Raw genomic sequence first — 24,735 nt, forward strand, 5'->3', positions numbered from 1 at the left:
CGGATCCAAATATTGTACTTTTACTTCACTACATTTGTTTTGAAAACTTAAGTTACTAGTTACTTTGTAAATTTAAATTGTTATTACAAAACATACATTAACCACTTCAGCCTATATACATTTTGGACGTTTGAAAATAGCCAATTTACAAGCTCACAATGCGTCACTTTGTGACATATTGTGAGCTTGTAGATCTGCTAATTTTCTGATGATGTCACGTGCGTACCCTCTTGTACCAGGGTTGTGATTGTCTCTTCTTGGTTCTGAATGTTGCAGTACAGTAAAGTGATGTAATTATCTGAACTTGACCTAACTGTTCTAGGTGTTTTATTTGCCTTTAGCCAGGGATTCCCCCCCCCCCCCCCCGGAGGATAATAAAGATATCTATCTACTTAGTTATTATGAAAAGTCTCATTGTTTAATGTTTCGTGACTCGTGAGAGCACCAATAGTCATCTGCATTTGGTACAAAATGCCATAAATAATATTTGATTTAGTCCATATTGCCCAGGCCAGTTTCAATCTCTCTTGTTATAGAATGTATTGAATGGAGATTTTGTAGATTATCTTTAACCCATTAAGATGTCGTGTTTGACTTGAACCGATTTAACCATTATTTTTCGCTTTAGCTATTAAAAAACAGCACGGTGCGACAGACAGGAAAGAAAGGAGAAGGCATGGAACATTTTGAGCCCAGGGTGTCGCTGTGTTACAGTACATTATTTTAGCATGGTTTTGTCGTGCTCCAGTGCGGACTATTTAGCCCGGCCAGTGCACGCTATTAGCGTGCACGCAGAATGTGGACTTACATGATATAACATTCAGTACGTATTAGGGCTGTAATCTAGACCTGTTTTAGGGATTCGAACTTCGGGGGGATTTTCCGAACGGACCATCGAACCTTAGATGGTTCGTTCAATTGAATAAAAACCGAACGTTCGAACCTTCGAACCATCGAACGTACTGTACCTTTAACCAGCTAAAACAGTGTAGGAAATGTTTAAAATGCGCTGTTTTATCCATTGAAAAAGCGTGGATGCGTGGCCGCATTAACACCTAGGCTAACACTTGGAAAATCCAACCCAATCGGAGAAAATGTTGCGCAGTTTGTTGACGGACAGGCTCAATGTATAGCAGAGTTGCACGGATGATGATTAGACTTGGTGACTGCGTCGGAGCGCGTCGCGTTCGGGCTGAACTGGTCTCGATGTAACAACCCCAGAAATCGCATTATATAATCCTTTATAGTCTAGTAGCCAGAATGTGAACCAAGACATTTTGAGTACCCTAAAGTTTTATGTTAGAAATGTTGAGTATGGGTCCCCAGCATGTAAAAACCACCGGATGCTAACTTGTATATGTTGAGCAATTTTCATAATCAGCCGCTAAAGTTGGTGTCCCATTAACTTTACATTACAGGAAAAATAAGCAAAAAATTAATCTGCTTTAAGTAGCATATGAGGGGTCTAACTAGGGGTATTTCATGATTCTGAATCCATTGCAAGCATCCGTTTTGCACGAAAATCATTCCTTGGGCTAAAACGGACCCCAGAAACATGTGAAAAGTGATGATTCGGCACTTTTCATCACTAAACCAAGGCCGATTTTTCGCCAAGGAATGATTTTCGTGCAAAACGGATGCTTGCAATGGATTCAGAATCATGAAATACCCCTAGTTAGACCCCTCATATGCTACTTAAAGCAGATTAATTTTTTGCTTATTTTTCCTGTAATGTAAAGTTAATGGGACACCAACTTTAGTGGCTGATTATGAAAATTGCTCAACATATACAAGTTAGCATCCGGTGGTTTTTATATGCTGGGGACCCATACTCAACATTTCTAACATAAAACTTTAGGGTACTCAAAATTAGAGCCCGACCGATACCATTTTTTCCGACCGATACCGATATCCGATGTTGGAGAGTGCTAGAGCACCGATACCGATACGATACCGATGTTTTGTAAAAAAAAATTTTTATTCATTTAAGATCATTTAATTGACAGCTCGCCCCTCGGATAAATGGTCAGATTATTGCTTTTTTTGTGCTTTTCATGTCAAACTTTAAGTTTGGTCGCAGTTATCAATTTCTATTGCTTGTTGGATAATAATACTCTTTTAATTTGGGGGTTCTGCTGTGTTTTGTCTCGTTTATGAATTAATATGTGTCTTTTATCCAAACGTAAATGCATTGCCAAGCAATTAAACAACACAAGTTCTATAGTCTATAGTCAGACATCTATATTTCTCTGTGGATTTTCACATAGGCCTACACACCTTCCTCCACCACAACATGAAAAATCAGAGTTAGACAGTGCATGTGGTGAGTGAACGACACACGAGAGGCAGCAGCTCCAGTAGTGTTGGCTTGCATCTTGGACTATTATACTGCACTCTGCTGGATAATTCTGGTATTGCCCACACATAGGCCTATATAACTCAGGGTTTCATGCTCTATCCGCAGACACGTTACAGACAATTAACTCAGTTACTGCCAATTAAATATGCCTTCTTTGGGTTCTCCCTGCCATAAATCTCCATAGACTTCCATGTAATTTATAGTGCACAGATCATGCACGCCCATGCACAGAGCATGCACCATGTTTGTGCAGGCTGTTCACAGCTTTCAAACAAAAAAATCAGATTGGAAATCCGTTCAGGCATTCTTGAGAAAATAGCCATTATGTTTTACGTTTCATGTTATGTAAGCAAAGATGGCTGCCCTGTATGAAAGATGGGGTTGTATGGGGGGTGGAACATGCAAAATTCGCGATTGAAATCATGTTTACTAGATTTAATGGGGTCAAAAAAATATATATATATATATATATCGGTATCGGTGGAATAATTCACCGATACCGATACCGATACCTCCAAAACGACCGATATATCGAATTGACCGATATATCGGTCGGGCTCTACTCAAAATGTCCGGGTCTACAATGGGGCTCTATGGGCTGGCTACTAGACTGAAATCCATCTTTGCTCATGCTTAGGAGAAAGGCTGTTTAATCTGTGGGTGCATGGATGGGTGTTCGCTGTTCAGAGCACACTACACACACGTCTGTCTCTGCCCAGCTCAGCTGCTCTCACTCTACTGTCATCAAGCGTGTGTCCGCGGCCCCAAACAGGAGCGGAATTGGAGCGGAGGACGGTCCTTGATCGCTCCAAGCTGTTCTGGTGCATTTTATAACTACTAATAACGGTCGGTCACCATTAACTGTTAGTGTTTACCGGTAGGCCTAACTTATTTCGTATTTGGCTATCTCTACTACTGTGATATTCTGAATAGGCCTATCACATTCTGATAATTATTTTTCGTGTAAAAAAAAAGAAGAAAAAAAAAGAAAAAAACCTGAACCCATTAATTTCGAACTTCGATTGCCAACGTAACGAACGAACGTTCGAATCCCCGAAGGTTCGCTTGCAGCCCTAGTACGTATTACCTTCCACATAGAACAGCACGCTGGCAAAATGAGTTCTGAATGCTCATGAATGCGTACTTCACACAAGGGATGCTTCAGTATATAAGCATATCATATTTTCTTTTCTTACATTTTCATCGCACGATTTTGTAACCCATTTTTCACCCAGTGCCAATTGCCTTAGCTGTAATGGGCGTTGCTCTCCCTCTGCCAACCTGGGGAGAGCCCTGAACTGAGCTCATGCTTCCTTCAGTGGTTGAGGAGTGAGTGGAAGAACAGTAGCGCGTGGAAGGAACACGTTATTCCAACTAGTTCCTTTTCCCTCCATCATGTTCCCCGGCTGGCTAGGGAGAGGCATTATAGAGACCAGGATTACTGCATGTTTTTGTGAGGGTACCTACCCTAGGGGATATGGGGAGAACATGCAAACTCTTTCACCAACCCATATGATAAGCATATCATCTTGTTACCAGGTTCATCCATACATCCATTGTCAAACGCTTATCCCGGAGGGGGCAACGGTTCCAGCAGAGAGCCGAGCTCCAGACCAAAGACTGTGATTGATTGGTTTGCATTTTCAATATAGCAAATGGCAGCAGGACACTGATTGTAGATATGAGTTATTAACTTCGTTGAAGGCCGGGGCAGGCATGCCTTTTGAGGAGTCAATCTGAAATCATTGGTGAAATGTCCTGTTCGCTGCCCCAACATACAGCAGGAGGTGCACGTCCGCCCCTGGCAACCACACTGGCTGCACAAATATTTAATAAAATGTCGTCTTCATACAGTTAGTATGAAAACGTCCACCTCATGTCCGTTTGTGAGTCACGCTAATACACAACATTTCGTTACCTATCGACTTCAGTTCCTCACTCCCATTCCATCCGTGAAGGCAGGTCACAAAACGTAAAACATTTGGTGAAACACTCACTTACATGAGTCTGTGGCGCGCCACTGATTGGCTGGGGCTTTCACAGGCTTTTCACTGGCTTTAACACACTGTTTAACTGAACGCTGCCCAGTCAGCGTCTTACCTGTTGCTTTAGTCATATTTTAGTTATCTGAAAAGTTCTAGTTTGGTTTTAGTCGACTATAGAATATCTACAGTTGATTTTGTTGACTAAAATGTATTTTGCCGGGCCTTGATGGCATCGCAATGGCTGTTTTTACTGGTTGCATGCTGAAAATAGCTGATCGACAAGCTCACAATTCTTCGCAGCGCAACACCCGACACAAGACGACTTGTCTTTCAGTTCTGTACTGGATCTCTTCTCCACTAGTCATTTTAGTCTAGTTTTTGTTTGTTGATGAAATCTTCAATATATTTAGTCATGCTTTTAGTAATCATAGCTTAGTTTTTATTTTTATTTTTATTTTGTTTTTGTCAGTGAAAAAAAGGTAGTCGACGGACAATTTTTCGTCATAGTTTTACTAGTGGACAAAATGAACGCTGCTGCCTATCACTATGCCGCTGGGGTTGTCAGCACTGGGTGTGTGCATGTGTGTCACCGCCTTGGCATTTTTCGTGTTGCCGTGTCAATGGTGTCATTGCATTGTAAGGCTGGTGGTGCATTAGATCATAATGATGACATCACTAACAGCATCTTGTTTCAAGGTGGCATATAGTGTTGGCCCGACAGCCAGGCATGCATGATGCAACCATTTTTCTTTGTTGTCTCCGCCAGGCTGAAGGCATGGGGAGACTATGTTTTGCCCCTGCACCCTGTCTGTCTGTCCGTCCGTCCGTCCGTGCGTGCGTGCGTGTGTCCATCCGTGCGTCTGCCAAACTGTGCACAGTCTGCACACACACTCCCTGGATGCCAATTCAGAACCTCTGCCCAACAGTTTTCACATGGGCCTGTTCTAGCGCCACCGTGAGGCTGATTTTTGCAAAACACATTTTTGGACAGTACTCCTACAGATTTTGTCCAAAAATCACGCAAATCGGTAAACAGTATCATGCAGTAGTCATGTGATCAACATGAATCTGTCTGATTTACCGTATTCCATTCTGATTGGCTAACATTGGATTCCAAAGTTGCAGGATTGGTCCGTTTTTTGGAACAAAATGCCACAAATCATGCATGCAGGCCCAAGAACACATGGCACCCTATTATATCGCCACCAGGAGGCCACAATAACCTACCTGACCTGGCGGAGACCTGTGCTCGGAAGAGCACTGCTTCTAGTTTTGTATTGTTTTCTTCAGTAGTGGAAAGTAACATGCACATTATTGATTATTGTATGGTCATGTGATCAGTGACATCATGAAGGTGTACTCTGCAAGCTAAAGAGAACAACTTCATGATGTCACTGATCACATGACCCCACTATCAATCCTCCAGTGCTAGGCAACACAGAAGGGGGGGACCTTTTTCTTATTTCCTCACAACAACTCTTTGGTATATTAAATGACATATTTCAGTGTTAAAAATGAGTGGTATTCTGCTTTAACACTTCCGATGCATATTACGTCCAGGAACGTGATTTTATGGAATTACGGCGGTGCGGCGCCAAGGCCCCTGTTACCTAGTTACCATGTTTACCAGGTAAACAGGCGCTGCGGTGGCAGCTGGTGAGCGAAAAAACTGCATATCCCATTATGCAACTCGGCCGGCAACATCAAGAAGTGTCTAATCTCCATAGGTTCCTATTAATTTCTGCTGCAAAAAAAGGGCTTTATCTCGGAATCTACTTCCAAAAAAACGCTTTGATCGCCGAGAACCGCTTGTTTTCACGGCGACACTGGGCCGTGACGGTCGGCCACGGTTAGGATTTTTCATTTCCGTGTGAAAATAAACATACTGATCGCCATTACAAGACCGTGATTTTGTGACATGGACATGACCGTAGCTTCCGGGGCTCCTCAAAATAAAGCACAAGTGAATGGCGGCACTGTGTAGCCAAATGAGCAATAATGGCTTCCCAAGTGTTAATGGGTCAAAACTATCAGCTTGAAGTCAGTTTATTTTGGGAAACAAGACATGACCGTGATGCCAGTGCAGTGCATAGTGGAAGAGCTCATCCAGGCTGCTAGTGGCTCTAGGTATTCATTCCTGTCTGATGATCCAGTGCACTGCAGTGGTGACGGCACGGCACCCATATTGCACTGTTACGCAAGCGTCTTACAAGAGCTACTTACACTCTGATAACCAAGGCAGGGAGGAAGGAAGAGGATTAGAGGTCAACGCTGCTGCTGCTGCGGGCCGTCTTTAGCTCAGTCCTAACAGCACACACACGCACGCACACACACACACACACACACACACACACACACACACACACACACACACACACACACACACACACACACACACACACACACACACACACACACACACACACACACCCTCACAGGTAGCGGGTCGATCTGCTATTTTTGCCATTATCAAACACATTCATCTTTTGAATTGAATCTAATTGAATTATAATATTTTTTATGTATACTGTACTTTTCATGATTTTATTTTTGAGCCCTCTTTGAGAACTTAAGTTGTGACACAGGCAGCTTGTCGTTTTGGATCAGTGAGTGACGAACATGTCCATTGTCTCAGAGGCGCCAGGAAAACTGGCCAGACATCATCATCACAGATACGCACACGCTTGCGTACAAACACATACACACATAGGCGCGCGCGCACACCCGCACACACAGACAGGAAGACAAAAACATGACTGAACTAGAGAGGTTCACAGGGGTTGACACTAAGTTCAAGCTCAGTCACACAACAGGCCAACGCTCAGCATTTCAAGATATGGGATCTACAGACAGAGAGAGACACAGACAGACAGACAGACAGACAGACAGACAGACAGACAGACAGACAGACAGACAGACAGACAGACAGACAGAGACTATCTCTGCACTCTGTGTAAATTATAGCAAATTGTACTTTCCATAATATATTATTTGTAGCCTATTATCTTGCAACTCTGCAAGTCAAAAATCTCCCTTTGGAGTAATTGTGTAATTTTTGTAACTCTTATAATTCCATTATTCCGTCCAAATACGTCCAAATACTTTTACTTATAGAGCTCAAAGCTCTTCAGGAAAAAGAAAGGTGTACCCACTACCCAGATAGTTGGCATTTCAGAGAGGAATGGACTCAACGATCCATCCTTCGACGAGCTAATAATGCCAAGAGACCAGGGGTCATCGTCATGCTGGCTCGTGGTGGACATTTCTGTCGAAATTCTATTTTTGCTGCGGACATACAAAATGAGTACAAACACATAAAGAGCTAGCCTGCCCCCTAAATGAACCATTACAGGTCTGTAACTCTTGACAGTGTACAAATGGAAACAAACGGACCGTTACGGGTCCATTTGGTTCCATTTGTACACCCAGAGTTATCGGAGGACTTCCTTGAAAATAAAACGTTAAAGAACCACGACTGTGCTATAGGGCATTAACGAAAAAGTCGACAAGTCGAATTAGTCGACTCCATTACACAAGTCGACTCCCTCCAGAGAAAGTCGAAAGTCGAAGTTGAAAATAGCAGATCTTGGCGATGCGGGGCGTTGTGAGCATGTAGATCGGCTATTTTCAAAATGTCTTCCTCTATATATTTGACAATTTGGACAAAGTTTAATTTCTCATTTTAGAGGTTATTGGCACTTAAGAAATGTGAAGATACTTTCTATTTACTTAAACTTTATGTTGGTCTGACTCTGTTTACAGTTGAGAGAGAAAACAATGTTGCACATTAGGTTACCCCCCAAAATAATTGGGGGGTTTTGTGTGATGTGATGACGTCATGAAACGATAAAGTCGACTTCAACTCAACCTTTTACTTTGAGTTGACTGTGCCAGTGGACTCCTAATGTGCCATACATACTGTAGTGTCATACAGTAGGCCTATATACATTCGGAAGAAAACCTGGAGACTGACATTCAGTGACTGGGTATTATGATTAAAAAGTAAGAACATTATAATGGTGTGCAGTTCATGTGTTAGTCATGTGAAACAACGTGGAGCTATAGGAAGAACCCCTCAAGTTCCTTTTCAGGAGCCTTCACTTGGCTCTATTCAGTCTGTCTCTGTTTCTCTGCTTGAATGGCAACAAAAGCTCATTCAGTTACCCTGCCTGCACGCACGCACGCACGCACGCACGCACGCACGCACGCACGCACGCACGCACGCACGCACGCACGCACACACACACACACACACACACACACACACACACACACACACACACACACACACACACACATTTATCAATTTATTTATTTATGTGTTAGAACACTGAGACAAATGTTACAAAGCGTTTTAGAGCATAAAAAGGTAAACACGCTAAACATAAAACAACAATAAAAGTACATGGAGTACAACATTAAGCAAAGAGCCGGTAATGATAAAGACAAAGATAAACAAACAAATAAAGCAAATTACAAAAATCATTAAAAAAAACTGTGATTTAAATGATGGCATTGTACTACAGTCAGTCTGGTGTGACACAGTTAAGTCATTGTCACCCCTTGGTCTTTAGCCTAGATTTCTGGGACAGACAAGGAATTATGGGAACTGTCTCAGTGTCATGTTGTAGACTACACACACGCACGCACGCACGCACGCACGCACGCACGCACGCACGCACGCACGCACGCACGCACGCACACACACACACACACACACACACACACACACAGAATTACTAATACTAATTCAACTGCGAGCAATTGACTCTACCGTGAGATGAGAGAGAAAGCTAGAGAGAGAGAGAGAGAGAGAGAGAGATAGAATGGATGGCCAGAGGACAATAGCCTACCAATGGGTCTGTGGTGACAATGCGGTTTGTTCTGGATGACTGTGTGTGTCTGGCAGACATGACACCATCATCGGCTGGGTGGCTGGGTGGGTGCAATAACCGCCATACCGCGGTTGTGTAATATTTTTTGTATTAAAGGGAACCCTGGCTAATATGACAAATATGCCTTAATACATTATAATTGTCCTCTATAACTACAATGTAAAATAAAATAAAAACTTAAATATTGTATTTCTTCAAGAAATAGCTAATCTTTCACTCAATAGGGGAAATGCCTAATTACAGGTGTTTTTAATTTTACATTGTAGTTATAGAGGACAATTATAAGGCATATTTGTCATATTAGCCAGGGATCCTTTAAAAAAACATATGTTTCGTTCAAAATAACTTTTGTGGGAGATACAATACCGTGATACCGCCATACTGTCGGTAAACAAGTGACTTATTACCGCAATAACAAAAAATCCATTCCTGCCCCAGCCCTAATATTCAGGTCATTTAAGATCAACAAGCTTGACATTCATTGTCAGGGGTCCTTTGGTTTCTGGGCTTAACTTGGGTTTGTGCTTTTCCTTGTGCTGTATACACTTGGATATTCTTCCCAGCGTCTTCTTCTGCTGATAGGCTGACTTTGTCTTGGATGTTGTTGTTGTGTGATGAAATCGAATCCTATTGGTCCGTCAGACAAGTCCCTCTTTGTCCTTGTCACCCAGTTATTTGATCCTCCATAATCTGCTTATCTGGAGAAAAACAAAACAATACAAAAAAACCTGAGAAATGCTAGGTTAGTTTTCCAAGTATCGCATTTTTCAAACGTATTGTCCTGCAGGACCATTTGGGTTATAAAACCATTCTTTGTCTTGAGCTCTTGTTCACATGGGAATATACTAGGGCAGGGGTTTTCAAAGTGGGTGACAGGGCACCCTGGGGTGCCGTGATGCCAGTCCACTGAGTCCAGGGGTGCCACGATATATGCAAACATTTTAACATTCATCTTTTCTTTTCTCTAATTGCAATCTGAAATATGAACCCTTGTGATAAAAAATCAATCCAAGTTTGAAGTGAGCGATCGTGCGCGCACGCGTGCATGTGTGGCCGTGTGTGTGTAGCAGTTCATTTCAGGGTCGCATGTGTGTGTGCACTTGTGCTCGTGTGTGGGTGCGTTTGTGAATGTGTGTGTGTGTGTGTGTGTGTGTGTGTGTGTGTGTGTGTGTGTGTGTGTGTGTGTGTGTGTGTGTGTGTGTGTGACGCAACAGCGCCACTTGGTCACCAGCGGTATTGCAGTTCATGCTCAGGCTACATACACGCATAGTAACAAACCTACAAACCTACACACACTCACGCTAAGGAGACGGTGTACCACCGCTCAAAAAACAAAGTTGTCCTTTAACTCTGCTTGTGAAGGGCACTGTCAGGACAACATACAGTAGGTAACACCATGGTCTTTCTTCTTGTGCCACCATTAGGCAACATTTTGCACTTTCTCACACACGTTATCTTAAGTTCTAATGGGCAGAAATCTGATTCCATTTGTACACTCTCTGAGTTACATAACCATAAGGGTCCATTTGGTTCCTAACTATCATTTAGCTGGGGACCCCCTGGAACTCCTTCAAGGACCTCTGGGGGTCCCCGGACCCCACTTTGAGAACCAATGTCCTATAGTGTGTATAGTTCTTCGAATTTTTGGTTATTCTGTTAGATGGATGATAGGTTCTTGGTCTACCTACTGTATGTTTTTAGATTACTATTTCTTTGCATTTGATTACCTTGTGCTGTTCTTGCTTATTGTAAATCGCTCTGGATTAAGAACCTCTGCTAAATAAAATGCCTAAATTGTAAAATTTAAAATTGTAAGTTGTAAACCCTAACTGCTCCCGAGCAGGTTGGTTGCCTTGCCTGGTTGCCTTGACTGTGTGAATGTGTGTGAATGAATGGGTGAATGTAATGCACATTGTAAAGCACTTAGGATAAAGGCGCTATAGAAATGCATTCCATTTATCACCTATTTCCAGCAGTCCAGTCACGCACAGTCTATGTCAGGGTCGAGCACCCTCCACACAGCCAGAGAAGAAAGAACCTTATCTTTTATTATCCTCTTTCTATTTCTCTGTTTTGTATTATGACAAACCTATTCCTATCCTTTCAAGAAAGATGGTAAGCTGCTTGGCCCTTGTTATTTAGACATAAACAAGATTTTCTTCTTTTTGTCAAAGTTAACTTTTGAATGATGTTTGTTATTTCACAATACCATGTTGCAATTCAGATGAGAAATAATGTTTCAACGCTAGAAAACAATTCACAATACCATTTTGCAATTCAGATGAGAAATAATGTTTCAACGCTAGAAAACAAGGTGACATGCTCTCAGAGTTTTGTTTGGAAGGTAACACATTTCCTTAAAGCACTCAGCCATGCTTCAGATGTTTGCTCTTCAGTTTTTCCAACATTAACCTTTATTATTTAGTTGACTCCCAGAGCTTTATACTGGGTCCGCTACCTTTTCCCTCTACACCAAATCCTCCCAGAATAGTGTTCACGTGGTTAACTTGTCAGTTAAATGTGTACATATACATAGTAGTCTCTTAAGCATTAAGTCAACTGTCAGATTCCCACGTGTGGAGATTATAAACCGTCCTATTGTGCAAAACATGTCTTATACTGGTTTGGCCTGCCTGTCCAATATTTAGCTATTGATAGCAAGCTTTAATATATGTGCAGTCTATGAATGAAGCTGCACAAAAAAAAAAAGAATTGTGTTGGATGACGAAAGGTGGCATCATCACTGCACTGACAACCTGACCGCTTGCGGGCGGGATGATGACTTGTGTCAGTGTGGTGGTATGTTTTTACTTGCATAGATTATTATAACTATGGTAAAACATTCCCACAGTTCAAGAGTATAACTTCAATGTCACCTGGCATGGGCGCGTAGTGATGTTTCGATGTGCCGTTGTTTTGAGCGGCCAGTAGTCCGAATCGCCGGTGAACGCCAACCTGCCGTCGCGGGTGAACGCTAACCTGCTGACGGCGGCCAGTAGTCCAAATCGCGGGTGAACGCTAACCTGCCGCACCGAGTGCCGCGCTGTGAGCTTGTAGATCTGCGATTTTGTAATAAATATCCAGGGTCTAGGGTGTGTCCTGACTGGCTGTCCTCTTCCATCCAGCTCTTCACTGAGACTGAGGCATAAAACTCCTCCAGAGGATGACCCTCCATACGGTTTCCAATCACACCTTCAACTGTGTTTTTTATTTGTTCACTTTAATAACTCATTTTATTAATATAAATGGGAATATATAAAAATAAAACATAATGTTGAGTAAATAATGTGGTGATCTAAAAAGCTTTGCCATAAACACACTTAAGGCATTGTTAGAATGAAGGGTGTGCTTCTGTGCAAACATAAAGCATAGAATAAACAGCGTAAGAATAGAGGAGGAAGGTAAATTAGAATAAAATGTCGGGCTGTCAGTAGTATAGTGGAGGGGTGTATTACTTTTACATTGGCCATTGTGGTTACTCGGTTCTAATCTGCGAATCAATCGGGGTTAGAGTGTTGTCATAAATATAAATGTTTCGATAGGCGGCACGGCGGCATATTGATTCTGAATATTTGAAACGGTTTCATCCCTCCTTCGCTGCACTATCGATATAATATAGCAGACGTGAGTCCTCCTGTGACTCTCCCCTCGTCTCTGCCTAGAGGAAAAGCTCTGACACACACACACACACACACACACACACACACACACACACACACACACACACACACACACACACACACACACACACACACACACACACACACACACACACACAGAAAGGGTCTTGTTTCTTTAGTTGAATATTTTATTTTTGGTGAATTTGAACAGAGAGAGAAGGAGGGATGGAAGCATCACTGAGGCTATGGAGCTAGTGTAAGTAGTAATTACAGTACTACTGTAATTACAACTGTAATGACTAGGCTCGTGTTCCTTTGGTGCTGAGTGCTGACTCATGCAGCCCTGCTACTTCTCGCTGGAGCTAAATGTATCCAGCCAGTTGTCATTGTTTTGTCTGAAACTTCCAAGCCACGTTAACTTGGCTTATAGTGATACAATGAACGGATAACAACCACTTTCACCCTGGCAAATTATTTAATTTAATTTTTCTCACAACTCTGTACTTCTAATGAATTATAGAGCTTTGTTCTATAATTTTGTTACTTGTCTCTCTGTCTCCCTTAAAGGAGTAGTTCACCCCCAAAATGACTTTTTTTCTATTGATTACTCATGGCATGGAGACTTGAGTTCAATATTTTTTTTTAGTATTTGATGCATTCCTAAGACGAAAAATGGATTATAGTAAATGTACCCCCATTGAATCCCAAATGTATTTGGGTCCCCATCCGGAATCAATGGGGTACATTTATGCAACGTATTGTCTTAGGAATGTAACAAAAAACAAAAAAAAAATATTATTGAACTCAAGTCTCCATGGCATGAGTAATCAATAGAAAAAAGGCATTTTGGGGGAGAACTACTCCTTTAACAACTTTCACCCTGGTGTCACTATTTTGTTCTGTCATTATAGGCACTAGCAAATCTACAAGCCATTTTTACTCCCTGGCCTTGCAGGAGGATAGCTGTCTATAAGAGAGAGAGAGTATGTGCGTGCGTGCATGCATGCCTGCGTGCGTGCCTGCGTGCGTGCCTGCGTGCGTGCGTGTTTGTGTGCGTGCATGTGTGTGTCTCGCACACTTCCAGTAGGTCACAGGATGTTCACATAATGTTGTATACCTAATATTCAACTTTAATTCTATAATGGAAGTCTCTGGGGCTCTGATTGGGCTGAAAGCTTGTCATCATTTGGAGTCATATGTCGTAGATATGTCACAGACAACTGATGTCACAGACTGGTCACATGAAGTCCACATAGGAGTGTTTTTTGGTAAATTGAGGAGAAGGCTGTGTAGAAACTTAAAGGACGATTTAGTTTTTTTACAGGGTTCAAGGGTTCATATTTGTCTCCGCCAGGAGAGTATGTTTTCGTCCCTGACTCCCTGTCCTTGTGGCCGTCTCTCCGTCTGTCCACAAATCATGCAAATTGGTAGACAGTATCTCTACAGTCATGTGATCAACATGGATCTAGAATCTGCGTTCCAGGTCTAAATGGGTTAACATCTGACCTCTCTTTCTCTCTCCTCCAGATGTATCACTCGGACCACGGTGTGGACTTCCTCTCCTTCCAAATCCCAGGCGGCATCGCAGCCCTGGGCGTAGCAGGACCTAGTATCTGAAGACAACCAACAACAACAACATACCTGTCCTGTACCTCTTTCCCCAAACACTCTCCCCGTGCCCTCTCTGTACCTTTTCAACCCTTCCGATCCAGTCCAAATCCGTCACCCCGAAAGAAGAATGGACGGCAGCCCCAAGTTGTCCGGCGAGACCCTGATCGTGCACCACATCCCCCTGGTGCACTGCCAGGTGTCCGGGGGCAGGCAGGGCGGGTGCGGGGGCTCCATGAAGAGGGGCAACCCCTTCAGCCCGCCAGAGAACCTGGGCCTGAGTCGCACCACCTCCCTCCCCGAGAGGGACGTCCTGCAGAGGGAGGCCCTGGTCTTCAGCAGCCTGATACAGGTATGGCTTTCTTACATGACAATTAATTGTGTTTTTGTTGTTCTACAATTACATTTCTTTTTGGCTTGTAGGGTTTAAAGTTGCACATGGCAGATGTGACACGTAACCTAAATATACAAAGAAATGACTGACATATTTGACAACTTTATACTTCAAAAAGAACATTGAAAATAGCCGATCTACAATCGTTGTGAGCTTGTAGATCTGCTATTTCCACAATTTTTGAAAATATATGAACATTTTTCAACATGGAAACGATTATGACGATTATGACAAAATAATTACGAATATGTTGAATAGTTGCGATTAGACAATTGTGACAGGCACAGGTACAGGTACATACAGCATGTTACTGCTACTTTTTTTTTCCTCACATACATTCCTGCTACTTTTTCATGCTGTGCAGCGATGGTTTTCAACCCTTTTTCACATCAAGGTCCATTATACTGTATATTCTGCATTCAACGGACCACCATTTGCTTTATCCTCTCAAACACAAAACGTAGAATATTTTGTTACCGTTGGATAAGATTTTGTCCACAATTCCGTGCTGTATTGATGTTGGTACCATAGGAGAGATGACAGGCAAAACGTCGATCAAAACAACAATTCTTCTACATTCTCTAATTGTGTAGACTTCTTGTAAATTAAGTAATGCACATGTTTTAACAATGATTTAATGAAACCAAATGGACCCATACGCTCTCAAGAGTTAAGGGTCCATTTCGGTCCAATTCGCTGGGGACCACCTGGAACCCCCTCATGGACCACTGGTGGTCCCCGGACCACAGGTTGAGAACCACTGCTGTACAATATGTACAAATGTACATATCTTAGATTTCTTTCTTTTTGACAATGAATGATGGAGCTTGCACAAAAAAAAGCCCACTTCTTTACACCTGTTAAATCTCTAATGTGACAATAAAGTTGTTATTCTGATTCTGACACAGACCACCAGTGGGTCCTTGTCCTCCCGCGGCAGCACCAGGAAAAACGCCAGAGGAGGCGGCGGCAGCATGGCGAGCGACGACTCGTCCTTCGCCTCCAGCAACTCGGAGGACCAGCTGATGATGATGACGGCTCACACGCTGCCCCGGGCCAAGGTGAAATACTGGTTCAAATCAAACCAAAGCTGCGAACGCTAATATGTTAGGCACATTCTAGAACGTTGACTCACTCACTGCTTTCTGACTGTAGTTTAGGAATGTTATTGAGTTTGTACCTTTTTTTTGTTATATTGTTTTAGGTAGATATTTGTATAGAAAGGCCTAACCAGGGACTGGGGGCGCAAATTAGCCTCGGCTATAAACCCTATATTCCAGCGGTTCTCAAAGTGGATTCCAGGGACTCTGTGGGTTTCTTTAGGGGTGTCTAAATTGGCCCATACAAGTCTGTAACTCTGACAGTGTGCAAATGGAACCAAATCATTTGTACACTGTCAGAGTTAAGGGGAGAGTGGGAGACCTTGAAATTTAAACGTTTGAGAACCACTGCTACCGGTATATACAATGCAACGGTTTCATGTTTTTTTTATAAATTGATACATTGTTTTTTTATTTTTTACCTGTCAAATAACCATATAAATAAAGACCAGGAACAGAAACCCGCTGCGTCGCAACCCCTTCCTGCTCAACGCAGAGGAGGAAGAGGAGGACGAGGAGGAAGAGGAGGACGACGGGGACAACCTCAGCGGGTACTTCGAGGACTCCTCCTTCCACCTCCACGGCGAGACCGACTCGGCCCTCGACGGCGTGGGGACAGCGCCTTTCCACCTGCACGACCTGGGCTTCGCCGCCGGCATGCAGCCGTTCCTCTTGCAGAGCTCGGCGGGGAGGACCTCCTGGGGCTCCGTGGGGGGAGGAGGTAGGGGTGGGCCATATGGAAAAAATGCAATATCACAATATTTTGATATGTTGGTTTTCATTGTTATTTTTCAAGTTACTTAACAGTACAACCACCTGCAAGGTAACACAAACTAAAAGAAAAAGGAGTAACAGACCATCTAGACCAGTGGTCCTCAAAGTGGGGTCCAGGAACCTTCTAGGTTCTTTTTGGGAGGTCTAAATTTATGTAACTCTGACAGTGTACAAATGAGTTAGGAGAGACTGTGACATTTTAAAATTTGAGAACTACTGACTTAGACCCAAATGAAGGTTTAAATGGATTCCGCAATGAATCTCTGTATTAACAATTCAACAGGATTTTGAAAAGGCATATATCATGGAGACGCTGTATCGTGTCAACCCATTTAGGCTGGGAACGCATTATTACCCGTTATTTTCACAACGCATTATGCAGCGCTGCGAGCTTCTAGATCTGCTATTTTGAATATTTCAAATCCTTCTAAGGTTATTTTGAAATGTTTCTATGTTTCTATGTCAGTGGTGCTCAAACTTTTTCATGTGAAGGACCCCCAACATGATATGTATTGAGTTACAAATGTCCGCTTAAAAATACTTAGGCTATTCAAAGACTTTTCAAAAATAGCAGATCTACAAGCTTGTATATCTGCTATTTTTCAATAGCTATGGCCCCTCCACCTTGGGCTATAGTAACTCAGTCCCACTCCCCCCCCCCCCCCCCCCCCCTTGTGACGCCCCTTACGATATTTATCACCATATCGCCCCCCCCCCCCTCTAGGAGGAGGCAGCCGGGAGTCCCTGAGGGCCATGGTGGCGTCCGACCTCTCTGCTCACCTGGAGGAGCTGGACCTCCTGGGGCTGAGCGGCGGCCAGCGGCGCCACGGGAGCAGCGGCTCCAACATGTCCATGGACTGCGGGGAGCATGACTGGGGCGACGAGGACGAAGAGGAGGAGGAAGAGGAGGATCACCTGATGAGGTGCGGCCGGAGCAGCAAGACGGGCTCGTCCTCATCCCGGTCCTCGTCCCGGTCCGCCCACCACCGCTGCTCCTGCTGCGGCCTCTCCCAGAACTACAACCCCCAAGAGCACTTTGCTGTGAGCACATGTCACTTTCTCATGCTTTCTGCACTGACCAATGGAGCACTTTTGTTTGGCTCTGCACTATTAAGTAGTGTATTATTATTACTTGTGCAATGACGAGACCCTTGTGTAGCATTTGTTATGGACACTTTATTTGATAGGGGTCACTTTGTTTGTTTGGCATTACATTGATAAGTAGTACTGTCTATAAGTATTAGCGTTATGGCAAGATAACGGTGAGACACTTTGTTGTGTTGTCGGGTGGAAACCTTATATGTCCAAAACCTGTTCGTTTTGTATTTGTATTTTAAAAATGATTTAAACTAGAGAAAACAGCCGATCTACAAGCACACAACGCCTCTCACTTCGAGGCGTTGTGTGCTTGTAGATCTGCTGTTTTCACTACTTTTTTGCGACTGCCTTGTATGAGAAACGTACAAATTTGAGATACGATGTTACAAGGTTTCTGCTCGACAGTGACGTTATGTAGCTAGCATTGAGTGATCTCTCTCCTTCCCCCAGGCCTTCCCCGAGCCCTTCTCTGAGTGCGGCCAGGGCTACGGCTACGGCAGCGACTCGTCCTGCAACAGCTCGGATGGCGTGCTGGTCAACTTCAGCGCCATCTACAACAAGATGAACAACGCCACGCCGCCTGCCGAGAAGCCCCCGCTGGCCACGGGCCCTGGGCCCGCACCAACCAACCTCAACAGCTCCACGGACCACTCCTGCACCTCCTCCGTCTCCGACACTCTGGGTTGCAGAGAGTCGACCGGAGGTGGAGAGGCCTTCTATCTGGACCTCCACACCTCCCCCACCGAACCCCCTCCTCCGTCCTTGCCACTGCAGTCCTCCTTGCTCCGTAACCCTTTTCCCGCCGTGCTCCGCGAGCCGCTCCCGTCCACCTCCTCCACCTGCTCCTGCTCCGCCGAGCACCAGGGGGCGCTGGACCTGCTAGACGCCAACTGCAACTCCTACCACCCGCCGCAGCACTCCTCCTCGGAGGGAGGCGGCGGCTCCTCGGGCGACCTGGCCTCCTGCCTGCAGAGCCAGGCGCGGCTGGTGGTGGCCACGCAGAACTACTACAAGCTGGTGACCTGCGACCTGTCCTCGCAGTCGTCGCCGAGCCCCGTGGGCTCCTCGGTCACCAGCTGCTCCGAGGAGCACAGCAAGAACAGCCCCACCCCCACCGCCACCCAGCCCAGCGAGTACTACCTGTTCCGGCGGTGGCCCGACGACGAGGGCGACAGGGTGGAGGAGGAGGAGGAGGAGGAGGGAGCTGCAGAAACGTCCAAGGCAAGTGGAGACTTGTACATTTGTTGCCTTGCACTGGAACTTATCGTCATATAATTGGTTAGCTCTGGTCCAGCGCGTCAGCTGCACTGACAGGCGGATTTCTCTACCCCTACGAGGGCTCAACTTAAGTCAAAATAAACTAAACTACTTTGCTACTCACCTAACCAAAGGTAGTTTTGCGTTGTTGAAAGTCTATTCTCTGCGGTGGGAAACCTCTCAGCATCCCACCCACTCTGTAAAATACATTATTTTTGTCATGAAATGAAATGCATCCAACTCGACCGCCGCTTATTTTCGGGTTGTGTCTGCGGTGGCTCGCTCCCGGCACGAGGTGGGTGCATTTTATTTTATGACAAAAATAATGTATTTTACAGAGTGGGTGGGGTACTGAGAGGTTTCCCACTGCGGAGAATATACTTTCATCAACGCAAAACTACCTTTGGTTAGATGAGTAGCGAAGTGGTTTTGTTTATTTTGACTGAAGTTGAGCCCTCGTAGGGGTAGAGAAATCTTGGTCTAGTCTTTTAGCCAGCCGCCTGTCAATGCAGCTGATGCTCTGGACCAGAGCTAATAATTGGTCCTCACTAATGCTCATTATAAGATGTCTGAGCGAAATGACTGCAATAAAGCAGAAAGCACGCAACACTCCAGATTAAGAGAGGTGCTACAGTATTAGAACCAAAAGAGGTTCCCCAATTATATGAACACTGAACAGTTGGCTTCATGTTGGTAGTGACTTGTGATGTGTCCTTGTTTACAAATGTTATTCAATGTGTGTGTGTCGTGCGTGCGTGCGTGCGTGCGTGCGTGCGTGCGTGTGTGTGTGTGTTCATGTGCGCGCATGCCTGCATGCCACAAGCATCTGTGTGTAGTAGGGTGTCTCTATTTAAAGGAGCTAACTCATACTGTCTGGCGTTATCTGAGAACTCCATGTCTAAGGATTATTTTAGCCATGATGTAAAGCTATAGAATACCATAATAACAGATGGTGCATACATAGTAAATATATACGCCTTGAGAAACCTCACATCATTACTACGTCTTTGAAATTACAATCCGGAAGTTATTTAATACATTTTTAACCAATACATTATAGTTGGTACATATGCAGTGGTTGGAGGTAACTTTAGAATTTAGATCCTGGTGTCGGGTAGGGACCGCAGGGCATCTACATTACTGGTTGACAATGTCAGTAACGTTATTTGAAAGCAGACTGTGCGGTGGATTGGACAATAGATTCACAGACACCTTTGTTGTAGTTTGGTCATTTACCTCTCCCCATCCGTAGACACATAACGTAGGGATTTTAGCTTTAATTCATTGCGCACTAAACCACAACACTATTGCTTTACTAGTCCTAGTAAACAAGAGAGAGTATATATGGCTCTTGTCCGCTGCAAGAATTAAGTGAACCGTGCCGTTTAACTATTACCAGTAAGACTCTCTAATCGGGAGATAACGACTGTCAGGTCGCATACACAACCTCATGGTGGCGCTAGAAGAGGGGCATGTGAGAAATCAGGGGCGAAGGTTGTGGTTTGCCAGCCAAGGATTGTGTGTGTGTGCAAGGTTTGGCATGGATAGGGGCAACGGTGCCGGAGATAAGAGTAGGGACAAAAATGTGGTGTGACGTGACCTGACGGACAGACTGACAGACAACTGGTGGAGGTTTTCATAGTAACTTGCGACCTGATGGTCGCAATTATATTTATCGTGTACTTAATTGAGATAATGACTATTATTTTAGCATAATTGTCATGATTGTTTCCATCATGTTGAAAAATGTACATACATTTTTAAAGAAACTATTGTGGTGACCATAACATGAACAGGACATGTAGTAACGGTAACACAATTCTGTCCGTTCAGAGAGAGGAGGATGACGAAGAAGAAGAAGAGGAGGAAGAGGAGGAGGAGGAAAACAAGAAAAAACGCGGTGGCGACGACGCCGTCATGGAGGGCCAGGTGTACGTCAACATCTCCCCTCCCGTGGTTGGCCGGGCCGTGGTCGGGGCCTCCTCGTCCTTGGCGGGACGGCCGCCGCGCTCCCGCAGCTACGACCGCAGCCTGGACGAGTACCCGCCCGCCCGCCTGGGCTCGCTGGAGCGCATGCTCAGCTGCCCCGTCAGGCTCAGCGAGGGGGGCGAAGGGGAGGGCCTCGCCTCCCCCCTCCTGGCGGCCGCTCAACCCCCACCACCCCGCGTCACCTCCTTCGCCGAGATCGCCCGGAGCAAGAGGAGGAACGGAGGAGGAGGGAGCGGGGCGTCGCCGTCGCTGAAGGTAGGGAAACGGAGAAGGGACGACCGTGATGTTTACATTGCTAGAGCAGGGGTGTTGCACCTAATTCTGGGCCCTGGGTACAAGGATTCACTCACATTTTGTGCTTTAACTATTGAAAAATACCGGATCTACAAGCTCACAGCAAGCTGCAAGCTTGTAGATCTGCTATTTTTAAATAGAAAAATTAAGGCCCCTCCACCTTGGGCCCTAGTAACTCAGTCCCCCCCCCCCCCCCCCCCCCCTTGACGCCCCTGTGCTAGATCATATCTAGCACAGGGGCTGATAGCCGAAACGTTTGTTTCTCATCCATGCAATAATAAAGAAAGAAAAGACAACTCTTGCCACTGTTTGCGATCCATCCTCCAATGAATACATGTTGACCTAAAGGGACACCGCACCAGTTGAGTCAGAGCGCGGTGGTAACCAAAAAGTATATTCTAGATCATATCTAGACCAGTGATTCACTCATTAAAAATATGGAAAAGAATAAATAACTGATATTGTTGTCTAGATCAGGGTATTCTCAACCTTTTTCACATCAAGGTTCATTGTTTATTCGCCAAGGACCACCATTTGATGAGGTTCTGACAAAAAACCTGTTACAGTTGGATGATACACAATGCCATGCTGTATTGATGTGGTGGTACCATGGAGCACACGTGGATAAGAATAACAATTCTTCTACATTCTTTAATTGTGTAGACTTCTTGTGAAGTCCTGTGACCAGTAAGGGTCCATTTTACGCTCTCAAGAGTTAGAGATCTATGTGGGTCTATTTGGTTACCAGTCCTTTAGCTGGGGACCACCTGGAACCCCCTCAAGGACCCCGGTTGAGAACCACTGATTTATAAAACACATTTATTGTTTATAGGAAATGCCAGATTATGACAGAGGTACCGTTTGTCCTCACATCCATTTGAATATCCAGTGTTTATAACGATCTTTTACCCTCTGTTTTTTTTTAAAGGCGGCGGGCGGTGATCCTTTCTCATCCATGCACTCGGCACACTCTCTCTCCTCTGGCGACTTCTCTCCCGTCCCGGAGCAGCAGCACGGGGGCGTCCAGACGGGGGACGTCCTGGGCGGACTGTCCCCGGTGCCCTTCACCCGCTGCTACAGCCAGGGCAGCGCCGAGCGACACCCGCTGAGGACCCGAGAGGAACGGGCCAGGACTGAAGGTACCGACCATACATGACATCACATCTAGAGTCGGTTCCCATAGCAAGCCCCCAGAACCACCGTAGAACGTTGAAGCAGCCTTAGCCTGGTGGTCAAACCTGGGAGTGCAGTTAAACCAAGCCCCCAGAACCTAGGGGAAGCTCTGAAGCGCCATGGACATGGTGGCTGTTTGAGGTACTGCAGTTGGGGCTTCTAACGACGAACACGCATTCTAGTGCTCGTTCAGGAATTGGGGTTTATCTGGTTATCTGGTGTCCTCTCTATTCTTATTATAACTCTATGAGTTAAACACTATTGCGCATGCGAATGCTAATGCTAATGCTACTGAGTACCCTAATGCAGTGGTTCTCAACATTTTCAGGCCGCGACCCCCAAAATAATCATATTTTAACTGGGGACCCCCCCCAACCTGACGAGCACTAAAAGTTGAGGCATTACATTTTGTATAACACGGTTATATTGTGAAAATAGACGATCTGCATGTGAGCATGTAGATCTGCTATTTTCACAATTTCTGCCTCTAATATTTGACAATTTGGCCGATGTTTAATTTGTCATTTTAGAGGTCCCCCCCAAAATAATTTGAGGACCCCTCTGGGGGTCCCGACCCTCAGGTTGAGAACCACTGCCCTAATGCTGCTTGGTGTTCAACACTTCTGCAAAATTGTCCTCCTTTTCGTTGCAAATTCTACTACTTCCGACAGTCTTCTGGGGGCTTCAAACGCCACTGAGCAACTTGGATTGAAATGAATAGCTGGAGGCGGGGCCGTCCGCCCTCTATTTATATATTACATCTATGTCCCATACTGATCTACAAGCTCACAGTGCGTCGCATTATTGCGTATATGGAGATCCCTGGTCTTACTAGTACTAGTAAGACGCCTCAGGGTGATCTGGCCAGTGATGTATATCGGACCAGTTACCCATATATGGTGACCCCTTTGTACCCATATATGGAGATCCATGTATATGGTACATCCCTGTTATGCCCATACATGGAGATCCCTGTCTGAACCAGCCACACAGATATGGGCTGTCTTCCTCCATATATGGGCATTCCCATATTAAGTCCTGTTAGATATGTCATATTGATGACATCAGGGATCTCCATATACAGGCTTAAAAGGGATTCTGTTAGAGTGGTTCCCATGACATCACAACATACAATCCCTTTTATGCCCATACATGGAGATCCCTATCTGAACCAGCCACACAGATATGGGCCATCACAGTGATGTGTCAGGGGAACCACAGTGTCAGGCGTGACCTTCAGAGATACACAGATACGTGGACAAGATGAGACGGTTTTCATAGTAAACTTGCGTCCATAGGTCGCAATTATATATGGAGATGCAAGGTATCTTCCCTACAGCGACGACATACAGTATGTCTGTTATTCATCACCTTATGAAGCACGGCCTTCACTGGCCTGTCAGGCATGTAGACTTACTCTGCTTACATAAACACATGTGTAACTAACACACACACACACACACACACACACACACACACACACACACACACACACACACACACACACACACACACACACACACACACACACAGGAAGTGCTTGGGATTCCACTGGAATGAGAACTGGCGGGACAGAGAGGATTGGAATGTCCTCAAATGTCCCAGCTGTTCCCAATGAGAACAGTGCCAGTCTTTGTCCCATCTCTACTTGGTCCCATCCTTCTTTCCCTTTACACCAGGAGTCTTCAACATGGGGTCCGGGACCCCTAGGGGGTCCTCAGAGTTACTACAGGGGGTCTTCCAAATTGTTGTGTGATTTTTTTAAATTCTCCAAATATAGACACTAGGGTTCAAGCGATGTATATGAACCGCTTGAACCCTAGTGTCCATATTTGGAGAACTTAAGCTAAAAAATAGCAGATCTACAAGCTCACAACGCCTCGCAGCGCCGTCATTAAGTATTGACGGCTCAAGTGGTTAAATATCTGAAAACACAGATTGACATGAATCCAAAATACACTGATGATTGTGATGTCAAACGATGAAACTATATGGAATCTATGAGAAGGTTGTGGGGGTCCCTGCTCCATCTCTCTCTCAACTAAGGGGTCCTTGGCCTGAAAACGTTGAAGGCCCCTGCTCTACACCAAATCTCTTCACCTCAAATAGGGGACGCTGCTACTGTAGGGTTCATGTGAGTGAAGGGATTCTACGCCCATTTATGCGTGTGTTCGCTGTGGAGTCAGGGA

General features: G+C 44.8%; 2 protein-coding genes across 2 annotated transcripts in view; both read left to right on the forward strand.

The window, feature by feature from the left end:
- Positions 1 to 14,476, forward strand: part of LOC308295687 (caspase a-like) — a gene marked incomplete at both ends in the record, with an annotated part of 30,802 nt that extends 16,326 nt beyond the window's left edge. The window contains one exon of the mRNA XM_080738737.1: positions 14,387 to 14,476. Coding sequence (XP_080594863.1) covers positions 14,387 to 14,476 — 90 coding nt within the window. The remainder of the gene's footprint in view (positions 1 to 14,386) is intronic.
- Positions 14,477 to 14,597: 121 nt separating this feature from the next.
- The window catches only part of rusc2 (RUN and SH3 domain containing 2), a gene marked incomplete at both ends in the record, with an annotated part of 29,125 nt that continues 18,987 nt past the window's right edge, over positions 14,598 to 24,735 (forward strand). Inside the window, 7 exons of the mRNA XM_080738738.1 lie at positions 14,598 to 14,819; positions 15,770 to 15,922; positions 16,409 to 16,682; positions 17,460 to 17,776; positions 18,284 to 19,054; positions 20,924 to 21,334; positions 22,302 to 22,512. Coding sequence (XP_080594864.1) covers positions 14,598 to 14,819; positions 15,770 to 15,922; positions 16,409 to 16,682; positions 17,460 to 17,776; positions 18,284 to 19,054; positions 20,924 to 21,334; positions 22,302 to 22,512 — 2,359 coding nt within the window. The remainder of the gene's footprint in view (positions 14,820 to 15,769; positions 15,923 to 16,408; positions 16,683 to 17,459; positions 17,777 to 18,283; positions 19,055 to 20,923; positions 21,335 to 22,301; positions 22,513 to 24,735) is intronic.

Source organism: Nannobrachium achirus (genome assembly GCF_963921795.1).
Source record: "Nannobrachium achirus genome assembly, chromosome: 12".
NCBI lineage: Eukaryota > Metazoa > Chordata > Actinopteri > Myctophiformes > Myctophidae > Nannobrachium > Nannobrachium achirus.